This window comes from Manihot esculenta, chromosome 1 (genome assembly GCF_001659605.2).
Source record: "Manihot esculenta cultivar AM560-2 chromosome 1, M.esculenta_v8, whole genome shotgun sequence".
Taxonomy (NCBI): Eukaryota; Viridiplantae; Streptophyta; class Magnoliopsida; order Malpighiales; family Euphorbiaceae; genus Manihot; species Manihot esculenta.
Genome location: NC_035161.2, coordinates 2708426 through 2727146, shown reverse-complemented (window position 1 = coordinate 2727146; position 18721 = coordinate 2708426). Strand labels below are relative to the sequence as shown.

Below are 18721 nucleotides of genomic sequence, written 5' to 3'. Positions count from 1 at the left end.
GCCAAAAAATTTAACATGATCAAGGAGTATTTATTAAGCTCTTCAATATATAAAAATAATAAAATATGATTTTTATAATAAAATATAAAATAATTATTACTTAATTTTTATAATACGAAAAAATTTATTTCAGGTAAAATTAGAGTCGTTTCTTTGTGAGTCTTTTTATTAGGCAAAGTGCTCGAAGTCCTTACTTCACTTAGAAAGAGATAAAATTATAGAAAAGCACCATTAGATATAAAAATAATTCTTTGAAAATATAAAAATAACAAAAAAAATTGAAAATTAAAATAAAAAGTCCATCAATTTATTTTTCAGTCATCTCACCTTAAACTCTTTTTTTTTTAAAGTCATCTTAAACTTAAAATCAATATAAATAAATTTAATAAATATTTAACAATTTCAACATTAAAAATATTTGCTTGGTATGATTTTAATCAAAAAAATCAAACTAAAAATAGTTTAATATTTTTTATAATATAAATAATTTATATTATAATTAAAATTAAAATATTTTAATTAAATTTTAAAATATTAACAGTAAAAAATAAAAAGTGATATCCAACTGAATTAAATTGAATTAGTCTAGTTGTATTCAAAATTAATTCAGTTTTATAAATATTAAAATTTTAATTTTTAATTTATTTAATTCGATTTTGAATCAACGACAGAATGATTACCTTTATTTAATTTTTCTCAAATTAAAATTTTCATCCAATTTATTTGAATTTTTCTATTCAATTCAAAATTAAATTAACCAATTTTACAATATATATATATATATATATATATTTAAAAAATATTAAATTTACATAATTATTTAATAATAAATGTTGATTATTTTTTTATTATTTTAATAATCTAATGACTAGTAATTTAATATTGAAATATAAAATTAATATTTATTATTAAAAATTAAAATTTTAATTTTTTTAAATAAAAATATGAGTAATTTAATGAATAAAAAAATAATTTAACATACACATGGCTTCAAATTTGAAAGATAAAATGATTTTATTTTTTTCCAAGTGACAAATGGATATATATGATAGTTCTCACTCCATGTCCATTGATGTCAAACAGCTAACATAATAAGCTATAAATTGGATTTTTTTTTTTTTTTTTTTTTTAAAGATGGTCTAATGACCATGGTTTAGTCTCTCTTACAATAATAAGCTGTTTTTCTAATTTTTTATTTATAAAATAAAAAAGAAAAAGAAAAAGACAGCATAATCCTTTATTGCAATGCATTTTCTGTCCAATTGGCACATTCTGGTTACATGTTCAAACCAAGTTTTTGGTTCATTTCATTACATATTCTTCTCATTGTTTAAATCATTTCCTTGTTTGACATGGTTACATTAAGGTCTTAGTTGAAAATATTAGTTGTTTTTTATATATATAAAATAACTAGAGGTATCCTAAATCCACTGGACTGAAATTAAATATTATTCGTATCGAATTAGTCCATTAAAGAGTAAAGTTATCACAGTGAGTGAGTAGGGTTGGACATTTGATCGGTTCGATTCAAAATCGAAACGAACTGAATAAATCTAAAATTAAAAATTTGGTATTTATGAAAATTGAATCGAATAGATTTTGATCAGAAATCGAATCGAATTGAATCGATCTGATTCAATTCGGTTTGATCAATTTAAATTTTTAATAAATTTTTTATTTTTTAAGTTTTATTTTTTGTATTTTAAAATTTAATTGAAATATTTTAATTTTAATATGATCTAATCTCATTGTATTATTGAAAATAACATGCGATTATCGTTAATCGGTTCGATTTGATTTTTTTTAATTTTTTATGATCAATCAAACCGAACTAAAATAATAGAAAATTTTAAAATTAAAAATCGAATCGAATCGAAATGAATAAAAAATTAAATTAAAATTTTAAATTAATTCGATTAAATCAATTTTTTTGATTTAAACCGAATAGTGCGCAGATTGAATAATATTTGCTCTGAATCAAATATTCAATTTCATTTAAAGTAGAAAATTGTACAACCACTTATCTTTTATTTTATATATTTTTTAATTTCTACAGGACCCATTATTATTTTTTCAGATTATCCTTTCTCCATTTTCATAATTCAATTTTAGCAATATTTTAAGCTTGAGCAGAATGTGGCCATGCCCTTATAAATTTTTAATGAATTCAAGTTGATCAATACCACACTCTTCAATATTATTGGTGAAAAAAATAATAATTAATAATTAAATTTAAAAAATTCATAATAAAATACTTTTCAACGAATAAAATAAAATATCAAATAATTAAAATTGATTATTTTTAACATTTCTCTTATGTGAATCAATGATGATCTAGTGAGCATTAGTTGGCAAATTGCCGGCTAAGCTTGGGATAAGCTATAGTCTATTACTTCAATAGAATTACCATTACCAACTCTCCAACGTGCAGGACTTTTCCCAGGCTGATTACTTATCACAGTATTATAAGGATAATCATTAAATAATTTATAAAATACATATACATTATTTGGAAATTAGTAATTTAATAATATTAAATAACTAATTAACGAAAATAGAAATTTTAATGAAATTAAATAAATTATTTTGGCAAATTTACATGAAGTTGGTACATGGCAACGCCATGAGCAATATCACCTTAAAACATTATAAAACAAAATTATCTTTCTTTTATATATATATAAAAAATTATAATACCTTTTATATAGGTTTCTCAGAATTAATTCAGAAATTCAATTTAATTTTTTATTTTTTTCAATTCGATTTAATTTTTATTTTTATAAATTTTAGTTATTTCAGTTCGATTTAATTTTAATAAAAAAATTGATAAAATCAAATCGAACCGATTTGTAATAATAGTATATTATTTTTGATAACATAAAAATATTAAAACTATAACTAAATATTTACATATTTCAATTAAATTTTAAAATACTAAAATAAGGCGTTAAAAATTAAAATCCATTAAAAAGTCAAATTGAATATATCGAATCAAATCGAATTAAATCGATTCGATTTAAATTATTTCTATCTAAAATTAATTCAGTTCGATTTTTACAAACTCTAAAATTTTAATTATTATTCAATTTTAAACCGAATCGACCAGAATCTACATTACTCAAACCTTAATAAATGAGTTTAGCAACTGAATTAAATCATTCTAGATAATTTTATAAAATAAAATTAATTATATATAAAAACACTTAAAAAAATAAAATTAATTATATATAAATGTTGTTTAGTCATATGATTTCCATTTTCAATTTCATAGAATTAACATTTGAAATTTTTGTCTTTCTGTTGGAATATTTTCAAATTCTCCAATAATTATGTTGAGATTAATACCTTTAGTTTATTTATTTTTAAGTAATTTTTCTTTTATAGATTCCCTTTTCATTGATGGGTTAACCTTTATGATTTTCGCATTTTGTTGCAATAATTACTGTTAATACCGTTAGTTTACGGGAAGTTATAAGTGCTTATATTTTATTAAAATTAACTATTTATTTTTTTTTAAATTTAATTAAAATCTTTATTTAATTAAAATATTTATATATTTTATGATGGTCTGATAAAATATAGGATTTTATAATGATTGAGTCAGCTTGTCTTGATGATGGCAGAGGGCGTAACATCTAAAGGTCTCGCCATTATTGGGCCACCTGTCTCTACCATACGGATACATACGTACTAAAATATCGGGCGTCTGTTCCATGTTGAACGGCCATTTAATTCCTTTTTGGCGCGCATGCGGACGGACCTATTAGACAAATGGACCGGTTATCCTTCTTCCTCATGACCAGGCTAGAGTTGAAGAGACTAAGGCCTGGGAGAGGTCGGGTCTTAAGGCCGAATGGTCTGGACCGGCCATTTAAAAAACTTAACGACCCTCGAATTAGTGCTGTCTCATGGGTCCGGCCTCGTAACGGGCTGGAAAATCAAGCGATCATCATTTTATAAAAAAAATATCCATAAAAATTTTAAATTTTACAATTTTGTTTTTATAATTGTACACTAATTTAATTTAATTTTTCAAAAAAATATTCTATACTAACGATTTTTTTATAATTGTACCATCCGTTTATACTTTTGTTAAAAATTAATACAAAAACCTAGTTCAATATAAAAAAAAATTCTAAATTAACAAACAAAATTCTAAATAGAATTATTTCAACCATTTGCATCTCTTTACTTGCCTTGAACCGAATATTTAATCACGAGACAAAAAAAATACTATATTTGCTTTTAATTTAAATATTACACTAATTAAGACTTTTTTTTATTAATTGAGAAATTTTTTATGATAAAATTAGATTTTTATATTAATTTTTAATGAAAATACATATGGAGGGTATAATTGTAAAAATATCAATACTGTTAGTAATTGAGTATTTTTATCGAAAAAAAATTAACAGTATAATTGTAAAAAAATCATAGTTCAGAATTTTTATAAATATTATCCTTTAATAAAATTATTTTTTTTTTACCTTTATTAAATTTTTAGTTAAAAAAATATGTTAATTAACTGGTTTATAGTAATTTTAGTAAAATAAACTAAATAATATGAATAATTAAAATTATAAATAATAAATATTAGAGATAAGTAGTATAAAAACTTTAAATAATATAAATATTTAAAATTAAAATAAATTGACTAATATTTTTTTAAACAAATAAAGAGTTTGATTTAATCTAATAAAGAATGTTTTAATTTAATTGGATTTTAGAAAACAATGACTATGTAAGGAACTTTAATAAAAAAATCTTTTATTTTTGCTGATTTTTTACTTTAAAATTGTGATTCAATTTGTACACTTCTGATATTACATCGATAGCAAATAGTAATAATTAGGGCAAATAGTAATAATTAGGAAAGCGTGGTTTAATTTCAAATCGAATCGAATTTGAATTAAAAAAATTAAAAATTAAGTTGTAAAATTATTAAAAATTAAAAAAATTAATTATAAAAATATAATCGGATCGAATCGATAAAAATCGATTCGATTTGATTACTTTAAATTAAAATCTGTAATTTTTTTAAATTTTTTACTTCTAATTTGAGTAGAATAATTTAATAAATATTTTACATAAATTTACTAATAAATATTATCTAAATATATAATAATAATATTTAAAAAATCATATAAATTCATGTAAATTTAAAAAATACGTATAAAATCAGTGTTTCACATAATAAAAATATATATAAAATCGATTATTCGATTTGTCAGTTATTTCACATTTAAATCGAACCGAATCAAAAATCGAATAAGTAAGAAAATAGTAATAAAACCAAACCGAATATTCTGATTAACCGAACTATTAAACAGAAATTAATCGATTCGATTTAATTTTTCAATTCAAACTGATATATACTCTCTCTAATAATAATTTTTATATGCGTTCAGAAATATTGATATGAAAATCATATACATATATTAATTTAATATAAATTAAATTACAAATTTTAAAATAAAAATGAATAAAATATTTTACTTATCGCTTATTTGCTAACGTTACGATACACTAATGTTATTTTGATAAAAATTAAATTATATATTTTGAAATGAATATGACTAAAATTATGAATTTTTTTTTTACGTATTTAGATTTATGGACAAGTCAGCATCAATAATAATAATAATAATACCCAGGAAAATGTTTTAAGAAAGCAAATCAAGCAAGCAATCAACAATTGTTGATGGAGAGGTGCGCAGTATTCGGTTTAAATTGAAAAAATCGACTGTATCGAATTGATTTAAAAATTTGGTTCGATTTTTTATATATTTCGGTTCGGTTTTTAATTTTAGAAATTTCGGTTATTTCAGTTTGGTTCGGTTTTGATCAGAAAAAAACTGAAAAAATCGAACCGAACCGATTAGTGATAATAATATGTTTTTTCAATAATATAGAGAAATTAAATCATATTAAGATTAAAATATTTTAATTAAATTTTAAAATATTAAAAATAAAGTGTAAAAAATAAAAAAATTATTAAAAATTGAAACCGATTAAACCGAATCGAACCGAATCAAACCGGTTCGGTTCGATTCGGCTTCTGACCAAAATCGGTTCGATTCGGTTTTCATAAACACTAAAAATTCGATTTTTGATTTATTCGATTCGATTTGATTTTAAACCGAACCGACCGAATGCTCACCCCTAGTCTGATGGGTTAGAATTGTAATTGATTGAAGGTGAAGAAAGTGAAATTTGAGTAAGAGTGATGAGATTGTATATCATTAGTTAGAAAAAACAGGGAAAATAGATGAGTACCCAATTATCTAAACTAAAATTAGAAAGGTAATTAATAGATTTTGAGAAGTGTAACAAACTGAAAAGGAGGCTGAACTGGAAATTGGTTATAACATCTTTCACATTCAAAGGATATAGCTAACAAGTGTTACACATATTTATAATTTGCTATTATAATATCAATTATTCCTATTTTAAAAGCAGAGGCAAACAATCTACTGCAACTCTATCTTATCAAATCTTGCAACTCCAACCAATAAGCTCTTACACTATGTCACCCACATGGCAATGTGTTATTGGTTGATGTGAATACCCAAATGGTTTTGATTTAAAGGGAATACAAGAGCCCAGTTCAAAACAAGGAATGATTAGTTGAATGCTACTGTAGAATCAAAATCTAAAGGGAAATGTGTAAGCTTTTGTGTTGAGAGAGCTCTCTGTGTCTGTGTTGCTTTTTTTTTTATCTTTTTTCCTTCATTCTTCAAAGATTCCATCCAATTCTGGGCCCCTCACAATTCCACAATCATCTCCTTTTAACCTTACTTTGTTTTTCTTTGAGAGCTTGGAAATGATATATGAGAAAATAATGCTCTGCTTTTTGTAATCTTCTCTTAATCAATTAAACATCATCATATCATTTTGGGCTAAAACAAACAAGGAGGAGGAGAAGAGAGAGAGGGAGGAGGAGGGCATTGAAGGTGTTTTAGCCTCAATTTTTCTGACTGGAACAAGTGGGTTATTGCCATTTTGGTTGAATTTAACAGAAAGAGATAAAGAAACAAGATTTGATCAAGGGTTTGGGTCTGGGTCTGGGTCAGGGTCAGGTTGCTGGTGGAGAAGGTGGTGGGTCTTGTTCATATCATCATCTTAGCCTTGACTCCATAATCAATCAGGTAATCATTTTTAATCATTCTCTTTCTCTCTCTCTCTCTCTCTCTCTGGTGTAGCCTCAACTCCCTTTTGTTTTCTGCCCCTCAAATTCTGATGATTTTTTTAATGTATATCTGACATCCATATCTTCCTGGCCAATCTAAGGTACCTACCTTTAATATTATAGCATAATCCTTTTATCATTAATTTTTTTTGGTTGTTTAAAATTTCAAACTCTTTTTCTTTTCCTGGGTTTCTTTCTATTATCAATAATTTCCTGTTTTCTTTCTTTTCATCCCACCCCCTCCAAATCACTTGATCTTGATGGAAAATATGAGCTTGCATAAATACTTTTAAATTGGTGAAGTTTACCCTTTTCATTTGATTAGTTTCCTTCTCCAAATGTCATCTAATTGGAATCTTGTCTCTTTACCTTATTATGGTTTGCTGCCTTATTTCAGGTAATATATGCTAACAAAAATGGCAATTGGTTTAATCATTATTAATGCCTGCTGATTTTGGAAACTTATCCATTTTATTTGACTCTCTATGTTTCTTTCTTTTTTCTTCTCTTATAAATGTATTTAATGTACCTATGCATGTTTGGATGAATTGATTTGGTTGGAAAAATGATGAGTTGGGTTGAGTATGTTGTCTATGGAATTTGTGTTCCTTTTTGTGCATTGATGAAATCATTGGATGGATAATCTTAAGGGCAAAGTTGTTGCTTTATTCCTAAATCTCCTTCAGGTGCCTGAAAATATTCTACTTGAAATTCATTGTTCATGTTTTGTTTTCCATCGATCCCAAACTCACCTCTGCTAAGACCAAAAGTTCCATGGGAGTTCAGTGGAAGTTCTGGTTTTTTTTAGCCTGTATAAAACAATAATTCATATCAAACATAACCTTCCTTTTTCCTTTATTTTTCTATATCTACTTTTCAACTATAAAATTTGTAAACTGAAGAGTGTTTTCTTATCTGAATCATGTACTCTTTTTGATGTAAACCTTTCAGGAATTCGACGATAGCCAACATCTTGACTGCAGGCTGTCCAGGTTTCTGGCCAAAATTTTGAGAACATGGCTGGGGTTGATGATAATGTTGCTATAATTGGGGATTGGGTGCCTCCTAGTCCAAGTCCAAGAGCATTTTTCTCAGCAATTGTAGGTGATGGTATCAGCTCAAGAACAATCCCAGAACCTTCAAGGGAGAATAGAATTGAAGGGCTGTTTCCAGGATCACAAGAGCAGATGACAACAGGAAATACTGATGAAAAGGATGCAAAACAAACTGGTGGTTCTCATTTTACAGAATTAGCTCCATTTTCTGAGCAGAAATCTAGCTCACGAGGAGGTCTTGTGGAAAGAATGGCAGCCAGAGCAGGGTTTAATGCTCCAAGGTTGAATACAGAAAGTATCAGGTCTGCTGATCTTTCGCTGAACCCTGAGATTCGATCTCCTTACTTAACAATACCACCTGGTCTGAGCCCAACAACCTTGTTAGATTCTCCGGTATTTCTTTCAAATTCTTTGGTAAGTTTAGAATCTTGAAAATACTTAGGCATCATATTGTTTATCCCTTTAAAGTTGGAAGTATTATTCATTAATGAATTGAATGCGAGAGATCGTCAAGCTTAAAGCGTTGCAGTAAAATATAATCCATTATCAGATATGTCTATGATTTTCTTAGTTAAGTTCTGTACTGATTACCTGAATAGAATTATGATATTGGTGGTACAAAAAGGTTTTTGTGGCTTTACATGCTTGGTATGGAGAAACAGATGAAATTTTGAAGTAAAATTATTCTTATATTTCAACTAATCAAATGATGTTCTCCTTTGTCATAAGCATCTGTTCAACTTATCAGCTTCTTGAATCTATAAACTCTCTTGATTTTTCTGAGTTGAATGTTATGTGTTACTTAAATGTTACTCTGAAAGAAGAAATTGGTAGTTTTTCTGCAATGTGCTAAAGATTGCTACTGTATCTATCGCTCAGGCACAACCGTCTCCAACAACTGGAAAATTCTCATTTGTCACAAATGGTAACAGCAAGAACTCCACAGTGGTTTCTGAGTCTGTTGATAAAGGTAAAGATAATTTCTTTGAAGACTTCAACGCATCTTCATTTGCATTCAAGCCTGTTCCAGATTCGGGATCCTCTTTTTTCCTTGGCGCAACAAGCAAAGTAAGTACATCTCTGAGTTTTGATTTTTGACAGTATGGCTGGAATTATAGTTAGGAGATAAATATATACTTAAACCCAGAAGAGATACAGACTTTGATTATAATACTCCGTTTTATTTTTAATGTCTTTAGTAAATTTCAAAAACTAAAACTTCCAGAGCTGATAAATAAGTTAATTTTTACCCATTCTTCTGCAGCAATCCTTTCCCGGTATTGAGGTTTCTGTCCATTCTGAAAATTCTCTCCAGTCTCAAAGTGTAGAACCGACCAAAGTCCAGTCTCAGAATAGAAACACTCTCCATTTTCCAGTAGACTTCTCCAGATCAGCGACAGAAAAGGATAATGGAGTTAACAATGTGATGACAGAAACAAGAGCCTTTGATACTGTTGGTGGCAGCACTGAACATTCCCCATGTCCAGACGAGCAACAAGATGAGGGAGACCAAAGAGCCAGTGGAGATTCCATAGCTGGTGGGGGCAGCGGCACGCCATCTGAGGATGGATACAACTGGAGAAAATATGGGCAGAAACAAGTAAAAGGTAGCGAGTATCCGCGGAGTTATTACAAATGCACACATCCAAATTGCCTTGTTAAGAAGAAAGTGGAACGTTCCCACGAGGGCCACATAACAGAGATCATATACAAGGGAGCTCACAACCATCCCAAACCTCCACCGAATAGGCGGGCAGCTATTGGATCGTCAAATCCACTATTGGATGTGCAACTAGATGTCCCTGATCAAACTGGACTGCAAAGTGGTACAGATAATGATCCTGTTTGGGCAAATACACAGAAGGGAACTGCTGCTGGAACTCCTGATTGGAGACATGACAATATCGAGGTGACATCTGCTTCCATAGGCCCTGAATTTGGCAATCCATCTTCTTCAGTGCAGGCTCAGAATGGCAATCACTTTGAATCAGGTGATGCTGTTGATGCCTCATTTACTTTTTCTAATGATGAAGATGAAGATGATCGGGCTACACATGGAAGTGTTGGTTATGACGGTGAAGGAGATGAAACTGAGTCGAAGAGAAGGTTAATACTCCATTACATTATTGTTTAACGAATATTGCCTGCATAACATTATTATAACAATAATAATGTAGACTTGTTTGACAATCTAGGAAAATTGAAACTTATCCAACTGACATGGGAGGAGCGACTAGAGCTATTAGGGAGCCTAGAGTCGTTGTCCAGACTACCAGTGAAGTGGATATCCTTGATGATGGATATCGCTGGCGCAAGTATGGGCAGAAAGTCGTAAAAGGAAATCCAAATCCCAGGTGATTAAACTTGCAAATTTATGATTTACCATTTCATAACTTTCTTTAAGCAGCTTCCCCCCTTTACTTTTTTTTTGATACTTTTTCTTATTAGATTTTGACTGGGATTTGAACTCAGTAACTTTAAGCCAGTGCTTCCTTTTCGATTTTTTTGTGCAGTATGCAGCTTGCAGTTGCAAATTAAAACTGAACATTTTTGTCGATTGCAGGAGTTATTACAAGTGTACTAATGCAGGCTGCACAGTGAGAAAGCATGTGGAAAGGGCATCACATGACCTTAAATCCGTGATCACTACATATGAGGGGAAGCACAATCATGATGTTCCTGCTGCTCGTAATAGCGGCCATGTCAACTCTGTCGCCTCAAGTACCGGACCTGGGCAAGCTGGCACAGCTCTCCAAACCAATATTCACAGACCGGAACCGTCACAAGTTCACAACAGCATGGCTAGATTTGAGAGGTCTGCTACATACGGATCCTTCAGCCTCCCAGTAAGGCAGCAACTGGGGCCAACCGCAAGTTTCTCTTTTGGTATGAATCAACCTGGCTTGGCCAATCTGGCAATGGCTGGATTGGGTCCTGGCCACCAACCCAAGATGCATATTATGCCTGTGCACCCGTATTTAGCACAGCAACGTCCAATGAGTGAAATGGGGTTCATGTTGCCCAAAGGAGAACCCAAGGTGGAGCCTATGGCTGAACCAAGTTTGAACCTATCCAACAATCCATCTGTGTATCAGCAAATCATGAGTAGGCTGCCGCTTGGACCACACATATAAACTTTTTTTTCTTTCATTTCTCTGTTTTTTTCCCTTTCAAATATTAATTTATTATTGGTATTATTCATTTTATTTTTGTCGCAAGGAAAATAGAATTATTTACTTCTCTATATGCATACATAGATTGTCATTTCACTTGTTCATCTTCCTCTTTGATGCCTGACTTTCGGACAGTATCTTCTCATCTACGTTTTACTGACTACGATATCTGGACACTTTGAACATAAAACAATATCCTACAACTGCGACTGCAATTTGAGTTTTATGTTTGTCGTAGTGAAGAGTTCAGCTAGATGCAGCCATGGGCTGGTTCCCGTCAAATTTCGGACCACCCAATTCATAGACATTCTGATTCAAAACGATTTTGATTTTGATTTTAGTTCTGATTTCAGTTCTAAATACACATGATTCCAGTTTGAAAACAGTTACAGTTTAAAGCAGTTTATTAAAATGGTGGTAATGGAAATTCAAAATTTTTTATTTGTTTAACCAAAAAGTTAGTAATTATTTAATAAAATATTCTCTATTAAAAAAATTATGAAGTAGCAAATAAAATTATTAAATACCATTAAAATTTTTTATCAGAATATTTATTATTAAAGTTAAGTTGAAGAAATAGTTTTAAATGCTTAAACATGAGCAATTGATTATACTAGGTAATTGGACATTATATTTTAGATTTTTAATTTACTCTTTAAAATAAAATTATAATTAATTATTTTATTTTATTGATTTTTAAAATATAAATTAATAAATAATTTAATATATTAAATATTAATGTAGCTAAAATAAAAATAAACTGTGATTGTCAATATATAAAAAGAAAAATATAAGTTGATTGATGAGCAAAGTAATCATTTCGATATTTAAATTAATAAACTAAAATAACGGATGAATATAATGAATTAATTAAAATTTAAATAGTTAAATAAGAATATATTTTTATATTTATTAATTTTTATATTCTAAAAAACGTGAAATAGATTATTAAATCTCTAATAAATCGTAATAATTAATGTATAAAAAATCTTACTATTATAAATATAATACGGATATGTTATTTTGTATCTGATGATATGAGATCCAGAAAAATAAGGTTTTACAAGGGTTCCGTTAACTTAGAAAAAACTTAGGCCTCGAGGAAGGCAATCCTCCTTTTATCTGTTTTCTTTTGTCTGCTAGTGACGTATAACAAATTGTCTATTATTGAGCTATCTGTCCCTGCCATGTTGATTCGGACGTACGAGAATATCATATCCCTGCCCCATGCGTAACGACCTCTGATTCTCCCCTGGCGCGCGTGTGGATAGACCCACAAGATAGATGGGTTGATCTCCTTCCTGGTTCCGGGCTGGACCGGAAGATAAGATTAAAGTGGGGCCTAGAGGGGATCTGCTTGAGGGCTATAAAGGCTGGGATGGCATGGTTGGGAAATTCAGATGGAGCCCGGTTTCAAGGCTTGAGCAGACTGGACCTGGTTTACGTGGGAGGCATGAGGGTCTTCAGGTGATGGGCTATTGTCATGGGCCTGGCCCCAGACCGGGGTGAAGAAACCCAGTGGTCATCAATTGCCCCTTTACCTTCTCGTCAGTTATTGTCCGACTGATGAGGGGGTAAATACCGAGAGTAATAATGACCACGCTGCCCAATAGACAAAACTGCTCAAAACATCTTTTCGGCTCTTCACTGTTTCAAATTTCATTTCCTGTCAGTCTCCTCAGAACGTTTGCTCTTCTCTGCCCTACTGCTCTCTTTGCTTTCCTCTGCTCATCCGTCCTAATCGCTTTTCAGGTACGCCTCTTCTTCTACCATGGATAGTTCTAGCCTCCCCGATGTCGTCAGCTTAGAGTCTAGCATCACCCCGTCCAACATTAGGAGTTTCATCTCCAAGGAATACCTGGATACCCCTCTTTTTCACATCCGGGCTCCTTACCGGAATGAGAGGATCGTTCTCCCTGATCCTTCTCCCCCTGGCCTAGTCGACCCTCAAAGAGATGTCAGTCTAGTCTTCTTCATCAAGCAGAGGGAGTATGGTTTATCTTTCCCCTTTTCTCCGTTCTTCAACGAAGTCTTCCGGTATTTCGAGATTACCCCTCGAATGCTAACCCCTAACTCTATTCTTTTCATGTCTTCCTTCGAATTTGTGTGTCTGAGCTGGGGGTTCACACCCACGGTTCATCTGTTCATTAGCTTCTTCAGGCTGGTTAAGGCGAGCCAAAAATTTTACTACTTTGCCCCTCGCGAAGGGCTGTCCATTTTCACGGGTTATAAAGACTCCATCAAGGGCTGGGTAGAGGAATTTTTGGTGGTAGAGTTGAAGAAGCAGACGGGGTTGGCTTGGGAGCTCGATCTCCCCTGGGAGGATGTCTCTCTGGGTTGTCATGACCTGCCCCAGCTGAGCCTTACCGACCAGGTCAGATTCCTTCGACTGACTTCTGTGGAGAAGAAGTATGACGTCGAAAAGTGCTTGTTCGCGTCCAACCTTTGGGATATTAAGGGCGCGGGTACCTTATTTCATTTATATGTTTTGCTTTATTTTTTCGTTTTTTGTTGAGGATTGCTCTTGATTTGCCATGGTTTTGGATTTTTGCAGCTTCCGAGGTGAATATGGACCAAATCAAGCCTCCCAAGAATCTTGTACTGTCTCGGGAGAGCATGAACATTGCTCTGGATGCCCTCCTGGTTGGGCAATCTGTGGAGGAGGCTACCCAAAGGGTGGCCGAAGTTATTTCTTCTAAGTCGGTTACCCGACCTCCCCTTCCCCCGGTCTCTTCTCAGGCTTCCAGACCGAGCTCCCGACGTAGCAAGTCGTCTTGGCCCTCCAGCCGCAACAGATCGAGCTCGGCTCGCCAGTCCTCTTAAGCCCCCCGGCCTCGACGCGCTTCTACTAAGAGGACAGAAGAGGTTCCAAGAGTTATTTCTGAAGTGATTGAGGACACCGGGCTGGTGAGGACGGATCCTGTCTTTCCTCCCGAGGAAGCTCCTGAAGTGAGGCTTGAGGCCCCCGTCGCTGAAGAGGGTGCTCCAGAGGAGAGAATGGAGGTTATTCCTGCAAGTGAAGGTGCCCAGGAGGCCCCTGTCGGAGTTGCCCCTGCTTCTGAGGGGATTGGATCCAGCCCTGTTGACAGTGGGATTGTCGGGGAGAGGGTTGGAGACAAACGTCCTGCTCCCACCGAAGCGCCTGCCCCGGCTCCTGTCCCAAAGAGATCCCGGGCTTCTAGGAGACTGGCTCCGGCTCTCCCTCCTCTTGAGAAGAAGAAGGAGGCTCTTGTGGTTCCTCTGTTGTCTGCTCCTGACAACGACATCCTGAACGTAGAGGACATCACCCATCAATCTTCTGCGAGCGTAGTCGCCGAAATTATCAAGGAGCGGATGTTTGGTGGTGTCACAGAGGCTTCGGATCCTCGCCTGCTGGGTCTCTCTGGTCTCTTGGCCAGCTCCACTCGAGAACAGGTGGCCTTCCGGGCTCAATCCAGAGATCGGCTTGGGGATACTGCCAGGGAGCTGCTCTTTATGGTAATTCGCTCTTTTTTCTTTTTTGTTTTAATTGATTTCTACCTATCTTCACTTTCTGATTCCATTTGTTCTCTCTTTTGCCAGACAACGGGCATTTTTATGGAGATGGATGCCCGGGACCGCGCTCTCAGAGACTCTGTGGACCGCCGTTGTAATACCCGGCTCGAGTCCGGTCTCGGAATTCCTGTAGTCTGGTGGAATCTCGGTTGTCGGAACCCTCGAGAAGGGTAATACATATGTTTTCTTATGTATTTTGACTTGTTTTAAGGTTTTAAGTATAAAGGAAAATGAGTTTTTGAAAGAAAAGAGCCAAGGGAGAAAATGGCAAGTTCGGCCGCCGAAGGTGACTTTCGGCCGCCGAACCTTGCATGGTTTCGGATTCACGTTTGGCCGCCGAAGGTGGTCTGGCCAGCCACCTATAAAAGGGCGCCAAGTCGGTGGAAGGATGATATTTTGCTTCCATCTTCAGCCAGAGGTGAGTCCAACACCCTCCCTAGTTGACTTTCATGATCTTGCTCAAATCGTGTACGGTTTTGAAGAGTTTTCATGTGTTTTTGAAGGTTTTGAGAGTTTTGAGCAAAAGAACCAAGTTTTGAAGTTTGGAGAGTTGTGAGGAGATTTCTCCATATCTCCACGTTAGGATCACTTGATCTCTTGTTTGGAAGAGGTAAGTCAAGAGCTAGAACCTCTTTTACTGATTTTTGACGGTTTTATGGGAGTTGTATGGATAGTATGCATGAATAGGGTTTTGGTTGAGGTTTTGCATGATTTTGTGTTTAAGCATGTTTAAGTGTTGTTTGATATGTTTCTTGGGGTTATAAGTGAGTTTTAGGCCATTTTATGCATGTTTTATGGTATGTGCTAGTTGGGAGTAGTTGATATGCATGTTGGGTAAGTTTGGGGGAAAGGTTTGCATGAAACAGAGCAGGGTTCTGCCCAGCGGGCAAAACCAGATTCGGCCGCCGAAGGAAGGTTCGGCCGCCGAACCCCTTGGGGAGGCAGTTTCGGCTGCCAAAGCTTGCCCCCGAAAGCTAGGCTTTCGGTTTAGAAAGGGACTTTCGGCCGCCGAAAGAGGGAGTTCGGCCGCCGAAAGTGTGTGAGTTTCGTCTCTGGACGAGACCTTCGGCCGCCGAAGGTGCCGCCGAACATGCATGAGTTTCGTCTCTGGAGAGGGGTTTCGGCCGCCGAACCTGCCCCTGAAAGTGCCCTGTCCAGCTTTCTTTTGCATGTTTTATGTGATTGTTTGGGGATCTTGTAGAGGGTTTTTGGGGAGTTTCTTAGCGAGGTTCTTGAGTTAGTTTGGTCCCTCATTTGAGTCCACCTGTGTAGGTACGGACCAGAGGAACCCCAGAGAGCAGCAGTGAGCACTGCTTCAGAACCTGCAGAGTTAGTACAGAGTCAGCCAGAGGTGAGTGGAACTTCTCTTTGCAGAACTAAACGGCTTTGAGCATATGTCATGCATCATAAGATTATAATAGGATGATTGCATTAGTTTCACGAAGATGACGCATTGCATAATACGATGTATATGAGACTGTGGATAGACCAAGGTGACTTCAATAGCCCAAGCTCTGTTATAAGACCTGGCCGGGCCAGGCAGCCATCTGTAGGTAAGACCTGACTAGATCAGGCAACAGAAAGAGTAAGACCTGGCTGGGCCAGGCAGACTGAGGTTATAAGACCTGGCTAGGCCAGGCATCCTTTCATTGGGATTTTTGGTGGTCATGTCTATCCCTGAGATGATGTGCTGTAATGCATTCCACGAGATCATGTTTTCAAATTATGGTTTATAGTTCTGCTCATTGGGCTTGTATAGCTCATCCCTCTCCCCTATCCCCCAGGTTTGCAGGTTCAGAGTCCAGAGGGAGTGCAGCAGGGTATGGAAGAAGAAGAGTTATGTAATAGCTAGTGTGGACATGTACATCTAAAGAGATTGTAGTTGTGTAATAAGATGTATAGACTTGTGCTTGATCAGTTAGAGTAATCCCTTGTTGTAGACACATGATCAGTTTATGTATGTTTCTTTTATTGTTAATATATATGAGAAAACCAGGCTTAACATTATGAGTTGATAGAACAGAAATAGTGCATGCACAGGTTAAGCCCTGGAGTAAAGAAAAGTTTTAATGGTTTGACAGAAAATGTATGATCATGTATGGGATTTCACAGGTACACAGACAGTATAGCAGGCTTACTACGGGTCCCGGCGACCTTAAATCGATCTGGATCCTAGTGCCGGTAGCAGTTCGGTTTCCGGGCTGTTACAGCCGTATTGAGGAGGCGCGTCTCGAGGAGAACCTGTCGGCGACCAGCGATGCTCGGAGCAACCTAGCCGTGGCCCAGGAGCATGCCAAGTCCCTGGAAGCGGAGTTGTCTCACGCCCGGAGGGTTCTTAAAGAATCTGACGAGAGGGCAGCTGCAGCTGAGGTCCGCTGTGAAGAAGTCTTGAAGCAGCTGTCCTCCATGGTGGATGCCCTTCGTGAAAGGGACGAGGTCCAGCGTCAGTACGAGGCCTTGAAGGCTGATTTCGAAGAAGCTCAGGCTCATCTTAACAAGGTGAAGGTTCAGAAGGAAGAGGCACTAGCTCGGGTTGAGGTTCTCGAGCAGGAGCTGAGTAAGAGTTCTGATTGCATCAGAGATCTAGCTTCAGCGGCAGAGGAGTCTAAACTTCACAGTCAAGAGCTCCGCCATAAGGTCAAGGCTTTAGAGCACAGATGCTCAGCCCTGCTCGAGGACGCTAAACTTGTTGAAGATAGGATTCAACTGGAGTGTGAGAGGCGTCTGATGGAGTATAAGGAGTCCCCCGAGCTGAAGAAAAAGATCGAGCAGGCCTGTGAAGCTCGCCTCCAAAATAACAAGAGTTCTTCTGAATTTAAAGCCGAGGTAGCTGAGGCCTGCGAGAAGCGACTTGCGGAGTTTAAAGCTTCTGGCGAGATGAAGACAGCCATATGGAACAAAAGCTTCCACATGTTCGTCTCTGGGTACAACCGGGGCTTAAGGACAGCCAGATACGCTCCCTCCACCCCGTTGGATGAACTCCAAGCTGCAGAGGAAGACTTTGATGGCGAGGAGGTGCTTTACGGGGAGGACGATAGACCTCTGCCCAAAGGAACTTCTCGCACTGCAGCTGAGTCTTCTAAGGTAGAACCCGAGCTGGGGAATAAGGATGCTGGGCCTCAGGGGCAGGAGATCGTACCTTTTGTGGGTACTAGGGGATCTAAGCAGGAGGATGCTGGGCCTCCCATGAACAGCAATGTGAATAATGTAAATACAGATAGTGTAAATGACAGTGTAGATGATAGTGCCCCTAGGCATGTAAGTCCTTTAAGGACGGTTTTCCCTCCATCCCGTGTGGGTGATTAGAATAGGTTGTAATATACGTTTCTTTTAATGGAAATTTATTTCTGTCTCTTACTTCATGTTCATATCTGAGTTATTTTCTGTCTTGTGTTTATGTTTAAATTCTTTTTGCCTTTATCTATTTTTCCTACTCTATCAAGCTATCTATACTGTTACAAGCATAACTTGTTCAATTTGTTAAGAATAAAACATTGAAGCTATTCCCCATAATTTATAAGGGATTGAGCACACAGTCCCTTACTGCTTGCTTTTAAGCTAATCAGGGCTGAAAACTTAGCCAAAGACTTGGCTTCTGACTTAAAAACTTTCCAATTTCACAAGGGTATTCTTATCTACAGGCTCTTTCCGAGCTGGATTCACCTTAAGAGAAAAATGTTTAATTAATCTCCCGCATGACTTAAACATATCAGATTTTCATCATGAGTTAAATTCCTAAAAGTCGATTAAGATGCAAGCTCGGGCGTAGA

General features: G+C 35.0%; 1 protein-coding gene across 3 annotated transcripts; it reads left to right on the top strand.

Annotated features, from left to right (window-relative positions):
• Positions 1-6630: 6630 nt before the first annotated feature.
• Positions 6631-11515, top strand: LOC110629784 (probable WRKY transcription factor 2). Of its 3 annotated transcripts, none has more exons than XM_021776895.2 (6): positions 6631-7148; positions 8141-8658; positions 9124-9312; positions 9509-10350; positions 10440-10598; positions 10808-11515. In XM_021776895.2, the coding sequence occupies exons 2-6, from the start codon at positions 8206-8208 to the stop codon at positions 11376-11378; spliced, it is 2214 nt and encodes a 737-aa protein (XP_021632587.1). In that variant the 5' UTR covers positions 6631-7148; positions 8141-8205; the 3' UTR covers positions 11379-11515. The 3 variants fall into 3 exon arrangements, with proteins under 3 accessions (XP_021632587.1, XP_021632602.1, XP_021632594.1); XM_021776910.2 differs by lacking the exon at positions 6631-7148 and adding an exon at positions 7155-7290; XM_021776902.2 differs by lacking the exon at positions 6631-7148 and adding an exon at positions 7345-7586.
• Positions 11516-18721: the final 7206 nt, after the last annotated feature.

Bases quoted from the DNA above. Each gene is read 5' to 3' on its own strand.
- LOC110629784 (XM_021776895.2), top strand. From the start codon at position 8,206: ATGGCTGGGGTTGATGATAATGTTGCTATAATTGGGGATTGGGTGCCT. The intron at 8,659-9,123 runs GTAAGTTTAGAA...TCTATCGCTCAG, and splicing joins TATTTCTTTCAAATTCTTTG to GCACAACCGTCTCCAACAAC. The intron at 10,599-10,807 runs GTGATTAAACTT...TGTCGATTGCAG, and splicing joins AAAGGAAATCCAAATCCCAG to GAGTTATTACAAGTGTACTA.